We start from the raw sequence: 14,472 nt of genomic DNA, 5'->3' as shown, positions 1-14,472 counted from the left end.
GCATGATCCAGCGCAAACCCGCGATAGCCGCGCGACTTTTTATGTACCTTGTTTTTCTCATCCCATTTCTAGCCTCATTTAGCGGGCATTTCTTTCCGTATCGCACGACCGACTTCAGAACACGATTTTGGGTGCCTCGGCGATGCAAACCATTTTCTTGGTTTTGGTTTTCTGTTTTGTTAGTGCGATCTAGTTCACAAAGTCCAAGAATTGCTCTCTAGTAAGTAAGCAATGCAGTGTCTGAAAAAGATGGATCGTGCTAGAGCCGCGGCGCAGGAAAGAAAGAGGCTTTCCGTGCACTTTAGGCGAGAAGAGGTCTCGTCTTCCTCCTCAGAGTTCTTGTGGTGGAAAGGAAAGGTTGGATGACGGGACGGATGAAGAAGGAAGAAGGCGCCAGACTCTGTATATATAGCTTTGACTTCCCTCCCGGTTTTCTCACGTTGCTTGGTCTGTTCATAGGCACATGAGATATGGCTGGTGCCGGAAGATCGATACCAGGCGATGAAGCAATTGATGCTGTAAGAAACTGGCTTCTCATCTCGACAATTGTATCGGCGTGCGGGTCTGTTAACTTACCTAGCCTCCTTCGTCGCATAAACCTGTTGATAAACATGGTCTGCGTTTAGATGAAGTGCCAATTTGTCTGCTGGTTCCTGTCTAGGCATCCTCACCTTCAGCCATGCCGCTTCAAGAAGAATTTCATTCTCCTCCGGGCAATATAAGATTAGTCCGTTGTGCCTACGTACCTAACAAACTCAGGGGTAGTAGGGGCGCTTACCCTTGCCAATGAATATAGACCTACAAGGATCTGCTTCATCACTTTATCGAAAAGCCGGCAAGCACAGGACAGGACAGGAGAGTAGTTCGGCCGGGCTTGGACCGCTGGGCGACATTGCAGGGGGGCCCGAGTCTGTTGGATATTGTACCCTCTTCCATAGGCTGTGTACTGTTACCACCGCATGTAAAGGTCAGATGCTCCCACCGACCGACCCTTCACCCGACCGGTTGGCACCCAGCAAACAACCGACGTCAATCAGCCAGCAACATTACAGCTGGGTCGTCGATCTGGTGGCCCGATCTGACCGTGGCAGGTCAGTGGGCTATTGGCCGCGCCAGCCAGTCCCCTTCGGCTCAGGGAGGGCATGACAGGCCAGGGATTTTGTATGGGTATTATACATGTACTGCACCATAACACGACAGCTGTGCCTTCCGCTGTTGCGCTAGTTTTGTTTGCACACCTTGATGACATGTCGCGTCTCTCTCACGTGGCGATGGAGGACACATAGGATATGAGACCTCACGATTCGGGATTGCTTAGCTTTCGTACCCTAGCATAGGGTTGCACAACACTCAAGTTTGTCCCATGGTAGCGTCAAGTGGCACCACGACCTCAATTGTCCATAGTGGTGAACAGCGGTGGTTCCTTTGAACTCTAACACTACGGTATCTTGAACACTTGACCCTAGGGTATCTCTGGCTATCAAACCACAGGAGATACAATCTGATCGCATCCCAGCACACCTATCGATGGCTAAGGTAGACATGGAAAGATACAGATGACGCCTGTGTCTGCCGATCCACAGCCGAGTCGTCTGCATGCCCTGCTTTATTATCAACTACACAAAGCAGTTTGAACCAGCTTTGGGTTCAGGTCGCCTTGGTGTAACAGGCAGATCAACCACTGAAGGGCCTGGCCAACCGGCCACAAAAAGTTTGGAACCAGCAAGGTAGGGGCAGGGTACGGAAGCAAGAGGCAGGCGGGGTCCATGGGTTGGTCCCACTCCGCACAGTCCAGGGCCATGGAAAGCTTGTTTGCCAGCACAATCGTAGAGGTCATGTCGGGCCGAGCTTGCGGCTGCCGTAATTCGGGAGCAACATGGGCGTACGACGCCGAGGCTTGGGCATCTTGCTCGTTGATGCTGAGAACTGTTGGTCCCCGCCCCTTCTCCGGTGAAGGCAGGAAGGAGTTCGGAATGAGATGCTTCAAAGCAGCCGGCTCCAAAGGAATCCTCCCTCGCGAGACAAACTTGCACGCAGAGGACTGAGTGTCAGTCTGTTCGACCTGTTCTTTGCCAGCTGCTCGAGAGCTGCGCCAATGCGAGCAAGGCACAATCATCTCCTCCTCTTCCCCTTCCCCTTTCCTGCCGGGCCTCTCACAGAGGCGGCGATGGCCCGCGCCTCTCTAGCGCTGACTCGCAACTCGGCACCTCTCATCCTCCCCACGGCCGGCAGATCGACGGGTCGATCGCCCCTCGGCTTCTTCTTGGCTTTGGACTTCTTGGCCTCCCTCTCCAGAATGATGCCGTTCTCCCGCGCCTCTCTCCTCCGCTTCTCCTCCTTGGCCGCGGCGGCGCTCGCAATGCCCTTTCGCATGGACATGGGCATCTTTGCTTGGCTGAGGACGCTCTCTTTGCCACCCAGGGCCTGTATCCGCATGTCGGTGGTCTTGCGTGCCGTGCGGCCGGCGGCGAAGGCGCGCGTGTTGGTCGCGGTGCCAGCGGCGTGTTGGGACTGCCAGTGGGAGGCGTTGCCGCCGGCAGCGGAGAGAATGTGGGACTCTGCGATGAGGCGCTGCAGGGCGAGATCGTTGGCTAGGAGAGCGGCGCTGTCTTCGGGGTCCTCTTGGTCGGATGGCGTCTTCTTGGTGTTGGCTGTTGTCTGTGCCGCTTGGTGGTTGGGATCGGGTGGCCGCGAGGACTGAGCCGGCTGTCAGCGATTGCGCAAAGCGGGTGAGATTTATCACCGTCTTACGAGGTATGCTTTGAATTCTTTCTTGCTCATTTTCGCTGTGTCTGCTGTTGAGGCGGTTGACGTATAGTCGACTACTTCGACAACAGGTGTATCTGTCTCGGTTTCTGTTGTGCCTCAGCAAGGGTCCCTGAGTGTCTGCAGAGACCTCGGGGTTTAGGCATACCGTCGTCGTCCGAAACGCCACTCCATTCCGAGTCAGACTGGTTCGCTTCGGCGTCGCTGTAGTCATCGCGATAGCTCACATCGCTGTCGTGGCTGTCGCGGCTGCCGAGGTCGTTGGTAGATTTCTTTTGTGCCGCACAGGGCGCATCAGGAAGAGGTTTGAAACGCGCCTCGAAGTGCCGCCTGAGGAGCTCTTGGGCATTGGCAAGAGCTTCTGCATCTTCCTCAACCTGGCCCGATTTGCGCTTGCCTAATACACTCGGCATTGTGTGCGATGTTGGAATTGAATGTGAAGACTGAGTGTTATCAGGGGTCGCGAGGCTGGAGCGCGGAAGGCTTGCAACTCGGTGAAAAAAAATACCAGTAAGTTACCTCGATGGCTGGCTGGCTTATCTAATCGGATGCCAAGCACTGCCCCTCCGACTTCTTGGGAGGTTGAGAGCCCCTCAACACCAAAACAGTCATCTCCTTTCCAGGCTCTCTACACAGAGTAGAGACTGAGGATAGGTTCTGGATGCTGCGGCACCATCCCTTTTGCTTGAGGGCTAAATTGAGTTTGGACACAATTTGAAGCCTGAGACTGCAGTCCAAAAATGACGCGGTTCCGGCCGTGTATTGATCTGCACGCAGGCCAAGTCAAGCAGATTGTCGGCGGAACTCTAGACAGCAAGACCTCCTCGCTCCAAACAAACTTTGTCTCGTCCCATCCGCCAGCCTACTTCGCTCACCTTTACCGGGTCAATGGCCTCACCGGCGCCCACGTCATCATGCTTGGTCCCGGGAACCAGGATGCTGCCCGCGAGTCACTTGCAGCATGGCCTGGGGGCTTGCAGGTCGGCGGTGGCATTAACGACTCCAATGCCAAGGAGTGGATAGATGCTGGTGCTGAGAAGGTCCGTCATGCTACTAGTACTAGCGAGTAGACACTGAATACATTATATAGGTTATCATCACCTCTTTCCTCTTCCCCAACGGCACCTTCTCACAAGCACGCCTTGACTCGGTCCTCGCCGCCTTGGACGGTGACAGGAACAAGCTGGTCATAGATCTCAGCTGTCGACGACACGGCGGCGGAGACAGGTGGTTCGTGGCCATGGACAAATGGCAGACCATCACCGACATGGAAGTCTGCGAAGGTAACCTCCCCTCCCAGGCTCGTCCCCAACTCATGCACCTCATGTAGCACCTAACACCCCCTTTTCCGATCCAGAGTCCATTAAAGAGCTGGAACCATACTGCTCCGAGTTCCTGATTCACGCGGCCGACAACGAGGGGCTGCAGAGGGGTGTCGACGAGAAGTTGGTTGAGAAACTGGCACAGTGGTGCAGCCTCCCAGTGACCTACGCCGGCGGGGGGCGGAGTCTGGAGGACCTGGAAAAAGTGAAGGAGCTAAGTGGCGGGAAGGTTGATCTGACTATTGGAAGCGCCCTGGATTGCTTTGGGGGCAGCGGCGTTACGCTGGCCGAGTGTGTCGAGTGGAATCGCCAGCAGGAGTCGTAGGCAATACACAATCAAATCAAGTACAAGTTCAAAGGGGCTACTTCTCAGCCCAACTCTCCCACCTTATCTCAGGTCCCGCATCAACTAAAAGAAATGTCCCAAAGTCTCAGAGTATCCTATGACCGCACCAATGCAGTCCCTACGAACCTAGAGCAAGACTCGTTACACGAAGAAGTAACCTCAAGAGTTCCGGCTCCTCGTTCGTCCCCTGATATTAGTCAAGCAAGCTCGAACCTGTTTCTCAGCCTTGATTCTCTCTCTCTCTACTCAATAGAGCAGGAGAAGAGTGTGACAGCATCAGCACGAATCAAAGAACAAACACAAAATCCAGCTGCGTACCAAGGTAAACACACGGGCAAAGGACAAAACAGAGAAAAGTACGCTTGCTAGACTGACACACAAGTAGATGTACGCGGGACATGATGGTAAGCCCCGAAGATGACGCCCACCGTAGCGAGCGGCAATAGAGAAATGCAAAGGAAGAGAGAGGTGAAAGAACAGAAAAAAATAGAGAAAGCAGAAAGCAAGAGAGGAAGGCCCGGCTGATGAACCAGCCAAAGCCACATCTCATGTGTCAGTGTTGTTTCCATACAACCCATCCCTAGTATCCATCCATCCATTCAACCGTCCCCATCATCGCCATGCGTCATCTCATCCACCGCATACTCCAAACAAAAACTCCACATGATTATCCTGTCCCTGACGTCTCGACATCACGAACATGTCCTCCCATAACAGCCCACCTAGCAACACCCGGCATACGTCATGCCGTGTCTCGTCGCAAAAGGAAGCCCAACACACTCACCCATATCAACAACGAACACACCTCACCCTGTCGGCCCCTTACACATACATACTCTTAGACCGCGAATGCACCCTCTTCCCCTCAGCCCTCTTCCTCTGCGCCTCCTCCCTCTTCAACACCAGCTCACACCACTTGCCCTTCATCTTGCTGCTTCCCCCGCCTGTCCCGGTCAAGTCATCGGCGCCGTCAACCGACCCGAGGCTGTCGCGCCCAATGACCTCGCCCAGGACCCGCATCCACCCTTCCTTATCCGCCGTCGAGTCGGCATAAAAGTCAATGAGCTCGCCGTTGTTAAACCGGATGCGGAACCCCTCCTCGACAAACATGTACCCCTCCTCCTCCTCGGCAAACGCCGACCGGCGACGCTTGCCGCCCTTGCCCGTGGTCTCCTTTTCCATGAGCGTGCGCCGGTCGTCAATCAGCCGCTTGGCGTTGGCCAGGTTGATGGTCGCGCGCGGCTGGCGCGTCGCCTCGTGGTAGGCCGTGAGCTTGGTGCCGACCAACTTGAAGTAGCGGCGGCGCCAGTAAGGGCAGTCGCCGCCTTGCTGGCTGAGATGGCCCTCCCAGCAGCGGGCGAGGCGCTCCTCAACCGCCTTCATCTCGCGAATGCACGAGTTCATGCTCTTGGGCATGTCGTCGTCGGTGGCGCCCTTTGGGCGCGGCACAAACAGCAGCTGCAGCTCGAGCTTACCGATCTTGTAAGGCGCACGGCGAATGACACCGCCCGCGGCGCCGCCGGCGTTGCTGCGCTTGCTCTTGACGCTCGACGCGAAGCCCGCGTCCTCGGTGGCCCACTCGTTGAAGGCGGCCACCTCGACCTGGTACGGCCGGCCAAAGCAGCGCGGCTCGTGCTCCTTGAGACAGACGTAGGCGCGCGCAAAGCTGCCGTCCTCGGCCGCCAGCGGGCTGAGAAGGTCCCATGCCGTCGGGTGCTGCGACGCCTTCATCATCATTTGCCGGGCCTGCGCCTCGCGCTGGGCGGCGAGCCGCTCCTCCTCCTCCTGCTGCTTCTGGCGCTGTTCCATCTCGCGGCGCTTCTTGGGGGACGCGAAGACGCGGCTGAAGGTTGACGTCTTGGGTTTGGAAGCTTTGGTGGGGGAGGGCAACGCCTTCTTGCTGACGGGTGCCGGAGTGGGTTTCTCGAGCTTGACATTGAGGGTGAGTTGGAACTCGAGGTCGTTGGGCACGACGAGCTCGAATTCTTGCCCGATCGGCGCGTTGCGCGCCAGCTCAAGCCAGGCGGTAGTCACGCAGTGGACGCCGTTGTCGAGCGTCAGGCTGAACCATGTACGTTCGTCTGTGACTGTTAGCGCGCCGGCTTGATCCTCGAGGTTTGATTTCTCGCTTACTCTTTGGAATTGGCAGGTCGAGGTCTTTGACTCCCATCACTTTAACGAAGAGCCTGCCTCTCTCACCGTTCTCTTCAGTTGCCATCTCCACAGCCATGTCCTCTTCGTTGACCTGGCCCAGGGCGGCAGCATTGCTCTCCTGACCAGGCAAGGGCGGGACGGGCCCTGTTACGGGGTGTCTCTTGCGGTAGCTCCGCTTCCTCTGACCGCCGCTCCAGGGCTCGACGGTCCAGGACTGCGGGCGGGCAGGCTTCACCGGCGAGTTACCAGCCGAGCGGCAAGCGCGGACGTCGTCAGTGTCCTTGTCGCTGGCTGTGACGAGCTTCGTGTTCTGTCGCATCAGGTAGCCGCGCTGTTTACGTTGGGAGATGTTAGTGCTCATGTTGCCTGTAGTTGCTGCGAGGGGCAATTCTTTCTCTGCGGGAAGTCCTTGTTCCGCTTGGAACAAGCTGGCTGCGGTTGTTGAGGGTAGAACTGAAGGGACATTGTGGAACGCAACCTTTTGAGCCTCGATGACCCGGTCAAAGTCCTGGTCAAGGCTGAGGCCGAGGTCAAGATCCAGCGTGAGGCTGCGCTTCTTAAAGCTCGGGTGGCGCTCGAGGAAGTCGCCAGTGGCCTCGCTGATCTCGGGCTCCACGTCACGAGAAATGCGGCTTCGGTTACGTTCAGGGATTGGCGGAACTTCGCGGCTGACCTGGCGGCGAGCCTCTCGCATGGCCGCAATGTCCGACGGAGTGGCAGACGGCCGCGTCTTTAGCTTGGAACCAGACGCGGATTTGATCGTTGCCAGCTGTTCAGGGATTGCAGGAGAGTGCCGGGCCGCCTCTTCATCGCTGTCGGGCATGGGACGGTGGTCATCGCTGTCGGGCAGCGGGTGATGTATGACTGAATCAGGGGTGCCGGGCTCGTCATATGCTTCCTCGGGCTCGCCCCATCCCGAGCCATCATATTCAGGCTTCGTCAGAGACCTTGTGAGCTGTTGCTCGGGCGTGAAAGGTCGCGGGGCTAGTGCCTGAGCATCATTCATGCTTGACTTCTCGGGTTCCGCAGCAACCTTGGGCTCCTCAGGCTTAGACAGGATGCAAGAATCGAAGCTTCTGGAGAAATCACTCTCCTGGTTTCGATCTGACGGCTCGGCTGATGCGGCAGCTTCGCGGTTCTCTGCTTCGGCAGCCGCCGGCTCATCCGCGGGGGAGGTGGCCCGCGGCGTGGGAACTTGATCCTCCTCGGGTTGCTGTGCCTTGTTGTCCTGAGGCTCATCGTCGTTTGAGTACTGGCTGGCACTGTCATCGTCCACATGCCTCTTGTCGTAATCCAGGTCTTCGTCATCCAATGTCTCGGACCGCTGGTACATGTCAGGAATCAAATAGACATCGATGTCATTGTCCTCAACGTCACGCTTTATGATGACACTGCCGTCATCCGAATCTTCGTCCATCATGGAATCCTCAGTGCTAGGAATAGGTACGTCGGGATCATAGGGCAGGGCGCGCTCAGGGGACGAGGAAGCAGGAGGCGATGAGAAGTGGTAGTTCGAGTCGCGGTCGAAGGCTTTGTTTCCGTTCACACGGCGGAGGATTGACTCCCGCGAGATGCGAGGAGGAAGCTGATAGTCATCGAGGCCAGATAGATCCCCAATAGTATCTTCCGCCTCCTGCTCGTAGTCTGACAGAGGCTGAACGCTGGGGCTCCGACTCTCACGCTCGGGTGTTTGGCTCTCCGCATGCTCGCGAGCGCCGGCGCGTCTCATGCGGCGCTCCCGCTGCTGCTCAGCCGCAGATTTGCCGTCATCAGAGAGCATCATGAGCCTCAGGCGCTCCTCGAGAGGCATCTTTCCGTTACCGATATTCTGGGTCTCGGACTTGGTGCCGGATGCAGGCGGAGGTGACGGCAGGCTCCTTGTCATCGAACCCAAGCCTGGAAGAGGTGGCAAAGGCCGGCTCTCGCCGTTTGAGTTGGAAGAGTCTGTGCGACGGTGAAGCTGCTTCCGGATGGGTGGAAGGTCCTCGGGCATGGGGCTGTTCTCGAAAGGATCGTCATGGCTGCTTTGCCTCCAGTCGTCCGGGCCCACAACGGGGGTCTTATCAGTGTCCTCGAGCGAGGCATCAAAACTGTCATCGGGATCGACGGTGCCGTGAATCATGTAGTGCTCCTCATCGTCCTCGTCTTCTTCGGAGTCGTAGCTGCCTTCCCTGGAGTTGCTCCCGATGGAGGAGAGATCGGGGGTGGCCATCTCATACTCGTTGACCTGGGGCGGAGCTGCATCAAATGTAACACTCTTCTGGTGGCGGTGGAGTGACTTGCCCTCCGGCAGTTGGCGCTCGTCTCCGGACATTTCCGACCATGTGCCCGTCTCGGGATCGAAGCTGCTCTTTAAGCGCGACGAGAGCGAGGACTTCATGGGCGACGGTTGATCCTTGCTGGGTGTTGTCGGCCGCACCGGCGAGCTATTTGGCGCTGGAACTGTCTTGGAGGGGCTCAGGATGGGGATGCTGGTCTTGCTCTCACTCCTGTGATGGCCGAAAGGCCGGTTCTCAGAACGAACGCCAGTGGCGCCACTACCGCCTAAGGCGTTGCCTTGGACTTTGGCCAGAGGGCGCTCAATGTGAGGCAACCGCGTCGGGTCGTATTCCTGCTTCTGTTCGAGGGCCAGGATGTTGCTATTCTTGACACGGGAGGCCTTCTGCAAGCGCTCAATGGAGGAGCGGCGGCACGGGGATGGCGAGCCAGAACACGCGCCGTAGCTGTTTTCCGAGTTGTAGCTGCGGTTCTGCCAGAACATGCGAGGAGAGGTAGTGGTGCTGCTCTCCAAGGGCGACGACTGGAACGGGGACGAGTCGGTGAGGGTCATTTTCTGGCGCGCGGTAAAGCAAAACAGTCAGACTGCGAGTCTCGGCTAGCAGGCGTCATGAGACTGTCTCACCTTGGTGGTCTGGTTCCAGCTTGGCGAATTCCGCCGCTTCTCAGTCGGGGAAATTTCCGAGAGCGGGCGCGGGATAGCGCTGCCGACCTTTGCTGGAGAAGGCATTGTGCTGCTCTTCGAAAGACGCAGAGGCTGTATCTGAGGGAATCGGTGTCAGAAGTGATTCTCAAGAGACAGCAGGGCAGAGTGCCAGTTGGGACGACATACTGGTTCTTGCGATGTCATGCTCATAAGGGTCCCTTGGTGCGGGATGTGCTCGGGGTGTCTTTGGTTGGCTTGGTTGTTGCTTCGATTTCCTGGCGCGATTGCTGCGATCCGCTACTGCAACCGCATAGTGTTGCGGGATAGAAATGATTCAAGTCACTGCAGCACCCAAAACACCTAGCTGGCTGCGCAGTCGCAAAACAACCTTGATGATCGCAAACCGGGTCTAGGGATGTTGCGTTGCTGAATGAATGGGGTATCAAAGGGATTGCGATGGCAGTGAATGCTGACCACAACCGCGCAGCAGCTCTGTCTGGACACCCGATAATGGTGCAGAGGAGAAACGTAAGGTGAGGGTCAACAAGTGCTGCACCGATGGCGGAATTCAGTTTGTAGTGTTTAAGGAGGCCTTCTGGTTTCTCAGGGTGCAGTGCAATGGTGACTGGCTTCCTTGATTGGCTCAGGTGAGTAAACAAGAACAGCCGCCCCTCGAGAACACCTTGGTCGCGTTGCTGGGCAACGCAACTCTCTGCCCAAAAGTGAAACCTCAAAACTCCACACATGACGACCACTTTCCCTGTCTGCTGTGCCAGCTTACTGTGCTGCACAACCTTGGTCGCATGCACGAAACAACCAATCGGGAAGCTGAGCTTGCGATTGCATGCGGCAAGCATCAATTGCAAGGAGGGAGCGGATGAGGAACAATGCAGCAAATTGAGTGAAAGCAGGCCAATGCAACTCGCTTGACCGGGCAACTGAGCCTGAGGAGGAAAATGCGTTCCTCATGTTTCCCACAGGGATTCATAAAGGTAGTGACTTGGTTGCCTTCAAAAGGAGACCGAGACCTAAACGCTCTTAGCGGCGGCGGTCAGCAATACGGCTGGATTGTACGGAGTACATCGTTAAGCCCCGACAGCCCTCTTCATTGTGAGAGCAAGACCTGTGACCATTGACGATCAAAACAATTGGAGGCCTTCTGTCCAGTGCAAGCCCTAACCCTTCCAGCCTGACCTACGTCCCGACCCGCACAGACACTTTCCCGGTCTTACCCGAACAACGAGAGCACGTGCCACAAGGCCCGGCACTTGCGGGAGTCGGCGGGACTGTTTCACGACGCACACTGCTTGGCGAAAACCCCGCCGCCAGTCCTCAGCCTCATCCACGTCGAGTCAGAGGGAAATTCTCAAGAACTTTTTCCCAACCATATCCGTATTGTGCGATGGGCAACTGAATGCGGATAACTTCCCGGAATCTCATTCAAGGACATGGCGCCTCTAGTGACCGGGTGAGCCCGGACCTTGGGGGCTGCCCGGTGGCTCACACAGCCCCTGGGTGTCCCATGACATCAACGGGCAGTCTCGGGATGTTTTGTATTGCCCGCTCCAAAATTCGCTTTTTGCGGGTTCTTCTGCTGGAATGGAGAAAATATTTTAGGCAGCCTTTAAGTATAGAGACACTCACTCAACTACTTGACCCTGGCCCAACGGTGGACGTGTTGTTTGTTGTCATTCCGCAAGACAATATCTGAATGGCCTTATACCCAGTCAACATGTTATCATCTCGGAGCTCGAAAAACCTACTTCCTGGGCTAGCTCGCCATAAACTTGTTGTCCAACCATATGCGTCAACAAGGCATTTCAGTCTCGCCAAAAGTCAGTCCACCTTCTCCCACACTGGTTGGGCAGGACCCCCTCACTAACAGCACTGACAAGGTAGTGGCGTTCAGAAAGAACGGGTTGTGATACTCGGTTCGGGCTGGGCAGGCTACGCATTTGCCCGGACCCTTGATCCAGCCAAGTATGAACGAGTCGTTATCTCGCCGCGGTCTTACTTTGTCTTTACTCCCTTACTCGCCTCCACCTCGGTGGGAACTCTCGAGTTCAGAACGATTATTGAGCCCATCAGGAGGTTGCCGGGGAAGATTGGCTTCTACCAGGGCTGGGCCGATGACATCGACTTTGACCGCAAGAGAATCCGTATCGAAGCGAACGCGGCCGAGGAGGCGGCGAGCAAGACGGTTGTTCCAGGCCCCTTCACACCGCAATCCGAGCAGGGCGACACAGAGAAGGCTGTGACGGCCCAAGGCAAGAGCGTCAAGGGCGACTTGATCGACATCCCTTACGACAAGCTTGTAATTGCCTGTGGCGCTTACAGCCAAACTTTCGGCATTGAAGGCGTCCGCGAGCACGCCCACTTCCTGCGTGACATTGGCGACGCGCGGCGCATCCGCTTGCGCATTCTTTCGCTCTTTGAGCAATGCTCATACCCTCAGGGGTCTGACCATCTCAGCGATGCCGACAAGCGGCAGCTTCTGCATTTTGCCATCGTGGGCGGAGGGCCCACCGGCATAGAGTTTGCCGCTGAGTTGCATGACCTCATCCGCGACGATCTCGCGCCCTTGTATCCTCATCTGATGTCCCTGGTTAGCATCACTGTCTACGACGTGGCGCCCAAGGTCCTCCCTATGTTCGACCAGGCGCTGGCGAAGTACGCCATGGACACGTTTTCGCGGCAGAACATCCAGGTGAAAACCGAGCACCATCTGGAGCGACTCCGCCTTGCCGACGGCGAGTTGGGGCGCCGCCACGGCGCGCTCAAGATCAGAATCAGGGAGTACGGCGACGAAGAGGTCGGCGCGGGCCTGGTAGTCTGGAGCACCGGGCTCATGGCCAACCCGCTGATCGCCGAGCTCGCGGCAAAACAACTCGCCTCCCCGGGCCCCAACCCCCCCTCCAACGCCTCTTCCACAACCCGCCACCTCCTCCGAGACTCCCGAACCGGCGGCATCATGACGGACCCGCACCTCCGCGCACTCACCTCCACCGCACCTACTGAAGCCAGCTCCGAACCCAAACGCAGCATCCTCGAAGACGTCTACGTGATCGGTGACTGCGCGGTCATGGAAAACGAGCCTTCCCTACCGAAAACTGCGCAGGTGGCGTCGCAGCAGGCGACACACCTGGCGCGGCGGCTCAACGCGGGCGGGGCCGAGGCGGTCGCCAGCAGGGCGTTCCGGTTTCGCAACTGGGGGACGCTGACGTACCTCGGCAACTGGAAGGCCATCCACCAGAGCGAGGTCGACGCGCTCCGGGGGTGGGTTGCGTGGGTCGTCTGGCGCGGGGCCTACCTCACCAAGAGCATGTCGGTACGCAACAAGATTCTCGTGCCGATTTATTGGATGATTTCGTGGCTCTTCGGGAGGGGTATCAGTCGGTTTTGACGGGAAGGGGCGGGGTTGTGGGGGAGACTGAAGCATACGTAGGCTGAGTTTAGTGTAATGGTCTCTGGATGGGTGGTGGGCGTTGGGGGTTCTCGGCCACAAAATAATGAATTGATATCCACGAAAAGTGGAGGTTTTAGACAACTATAGACGTTATTCTCTTCTTCCAGGCGTCGTTGGACCACACACGCTCTATGACGCCGGGCGTCAGTAACACTCCATGCATCACCATGTGGGAGCTGCTTCTCAGCAGCAGGGCAACTGGGGGTCAGACCACGGCGAAAGTACTTTCGGGAGCGTGTTGCACACCGCCAACGGGTATGCGCATAAAGCAACGCTATCTCATGCCTTATCCTGGCGTCTGTTTGTTCATAATGCTACCACATGCCGCCTAACACGCCCAGGAGACAGTGGCGCCAGTCGTTGAACGTCAGAACAATCCCACCCCGCTCTCTGTCACGAGGGTTTCGGCTTCTTGGTCCCGACCTTTGTAGCGACAGCATCAATCTTAGTCTCGAGAAACCTCCCAGATTGAGCCTCTTGAAGCCAGGGGACCTCAATCGGGGCCACGTGCTCGCGCACAAAATCAACGAGCCCTTTAGCCTGCGGAGCGTCCTCCCGCAGAGCGATGCTGGAGACCCGGGGGATGCCGAGCGCCGCGCTCAGCCGATCCTCGCAGGCCTTGGAGAAGCCGACTAACCTGATGGCTTTGTCCGCCAACTGTGACTGAGCAGCCACGGCTACCATTTGAGGGAAATGGCAGTTGAACGCCGGAGATTGTCCTGAGCGGGCCACGAAGACGACGGTATAAGGCTTGGCGTTTGGTTTAGAGTCTGATTTTCCGCGCTTAGCTGGCGCGTCTATTGATGACGGCCCGGCTTCATTCTTGCCAGACATGGCTTGCAACGTACGGGAGATAGCCGAGAGCCCTACGTCAACATGGGCGGCCAATTCTGGCGGGGGAGGGACCGGAGGAGCTTGTGTTGATGATGCCGGGGTCTCCGAGCTTGGGTCATTGTTGAACCGCTTCCGTTTGCCTTTGGAAGGGGTGATGAAAGTTCTTCGATACAACCCGAGAGGAGCCAAAAGCCTGCACATGCATGTTGGCGTCAAGAAAACGGGGCTGGTTGGGGGAGGCCGGGTTGCGCTTACTGGCAGAGGAGCTCTAGGATAGCATCTTGGTCGTCCTGACTGATCCGCGGCCTTTCCGTGGCGGTTAGCATAGCCCGTGCACAGTAGATGTCGGGTTCTGAGTGGCGGACTGACCATGTGATGACGGAGTAAGGCGTGTCCAATGTGTGCACGATCTTTTTACGCTCCATTGCAGCTGGTCTGACCAGGTCTCGCCGCCACGGTTCTGAAAGATAGCTTATTGCAACCAACTTACTAGAACCAGCCGGTGGTGATTCTGAATCCACTACAAGACTTATCAAATAAACTTGAGGCTGGCTGGTTGCGGAGATAAGGTATCGAAGCTTGACTGCTGTTCACTGGCTTGCTGCTTGGAAGTGACCTCGGTCACTGAAACTGCTGGCTGTTTCTGTGCTCTCGCCCCTTC

At 57.0% G+C, this 14,472-nt stretch overlaps 6 protein-coding genes across 6 annotated transcripts; 2 read left to right on the top strand and 4 right to left on the bottom strand.

The window, feature by feature from the left end:
- Window positions 1–2,112: 2,112 nt before the first annotated feature.
- N657DRAFT_573079 (uncharacterized protein) lies at window positions 2,113–3,179 on the bottom strand (the record flags this gene model as incomplete). Its single annotated transcript, XM_062788935.1, has 3 exons — window positions 2,113–2,697; window positions 2,752–2,855; window positions 2,897–3,179. 3 exons carry the CDS (start codon window positions 3,177–3,179, stop codon window positions 2,113–2,115), a joined length of 972 nt encoding a protein of 323 aa, XP_062647589.1.
- Window positions 3,180–3,318: 139 nt separating this feature from the next.
- On the top strand, window positions 3,319–4,475 carry N657DRAFT_596622 (Phosphoribosylformimino-5-aminoimidazole carboxamide ribotide isomerase). The gene is made up of 3 exons (XM_062790005.1): window positions 3,319–3,806; window positions 3,857–4,049; window positions 4,124–4,475. Exons 1-3 carry the CDS (start codon window positions 3,507–3,509, stop codon window positions 4,411–4,413), a joined length of 783 nt encoding a protein of 260 aa, XP_062647588.1. The 5' UTR covers window positions 3,319–3,506; the 3' UTR covers window positions 4,414–4,475.
- Window positions 4,476–5,256: 781 nt separating this feature from the next.
- N657DRAFT_573000 (DUF1709-domain-containing protein) lies at window positions 5,257–9,595 on the bottom strand (the record flags this gene model as incomplete). Its single annotated transcript, XM_062788931.1, has 4 exons — window positions 5,257–6,515; window positions 6,568–6,919; window positions 7,067–9,421; window positions 9,491–9,595. 4 exons carry the CDS (start codon window positions 9,593–9,595, stop codon window positions 5,257–5,259), a joined length of 4,071 nt encoding a protein of 1,356 aa, XP_062647587.1.
- A 34-nt stretch (window positions 9,596–9,629) lies between these two features.
- On the bottom strand, window positions 9,630–10,795 carry N657DRAFT_428990 (uncharacterized protein). Its single transcript, XM_062787329.1, has one exon. It carries the CDS (start codon window positions 10,366–10,368, stop codon window positions 9,718–9,720), a length of 651 nt encoding a protein of 216 aa, XP_062647586.1. The 5' UTR covers window positions 10,369–10,795; the 3' UTR covers window positions 9,630–9,717.
- A 448-nt stretch (window positions 10,796–11,243) lies between these two features.
- Window positions 11,244–12,914, top strand: N657DRAFT_572506 (FAD/NAD(P)-binding domain-containing protein; the record flags this gene model as incomplete). Its single annotated transcript, XM_062788894.1, has 2 exons — window positions 11,244–11,346; window positions 11,407–12,914. The coding sequence occupies 2 exons, from the start codon at window positions 11,244–11,246 to the stop codon at window positions 12,912–12,914; spliced, it is 1,611 nt and encodes a 536-aa protein (XP_062647585.1).
- Window positions 12,915–13,370: 456 nt separating this feature from the next.
- Window positions 13,371–14,236, bottom strand: N657DRAFT_572969 (uncharacterized protein; the record flags this gene model as incomplete). The annotated part of the gene is made up of 3 exons (XM_062788927.1): window positions 13,371–14,037; window positions 14,067–14,117; window positions 14,181–14,236. 3 exons carry the CDS (start codon window positions 14,234–14,236, stop codon window positions 13,371–13,373), a joined length of 774 nt encoding a protein of 257 aa, XP_062647584.1.
- Between the last annotated feature and the right edge of the window lie 236 nt (window positions 14,237–14,472).

Source organism: Parathielavia appendiculata (assembly GCF_033297405.1).
Source record: "Parathielavia appendiculata strain CBS 731.68 unplaced genomic scaffold N657scaffold_6, whole genome shotgun sequence".
Lineage (NCBI taxonomy): Eukaryota > Fungi > Ascomycota > Sordariomycetes > Sordariales > Chaetomiaceae > Parathielavia > Parathielavia appendiculata.
This window is presented reverse-complemented; position numbering and strand designations above follow the sequence as displayed.

What these genes read in the sequence shown, in the direction of transcription:
- N657DRAFT_596622 (XM_062790005.1), top strand. Translation starts at nt 3,507, where the DNA reads ATGACGCGGTTCCGGCCGTGTATTGATCTGCACGCAGGCCAAGTCAAG. An exon ending in TAGATGCTGGTGCTGAGAAG is followed by an intron (nt 3,807 to 3,856) that starts GTCCGTCATGCT and finishes TACATTATATAG; the next exon opens with GTTATCATCACCTCTTTCCT. An exon ending in CGACATGGAAGTCTGCGAAG is followed by an intron (nt 4,050 to 4,123) that starts GTAACCTCCCCT and finishes TTTCCGATCCAG; the next exon opens with AGTCCATTAAAGAGCTGGAA.
- N657DRAFT_428990 (XM_062787329.1), bottom strand. Translation starts at nt 10,368, where the DNA reads ATGCTTGCCGCATGCAATCGCAAGCTCAGCTTCCCGATTGGTTGTTTC.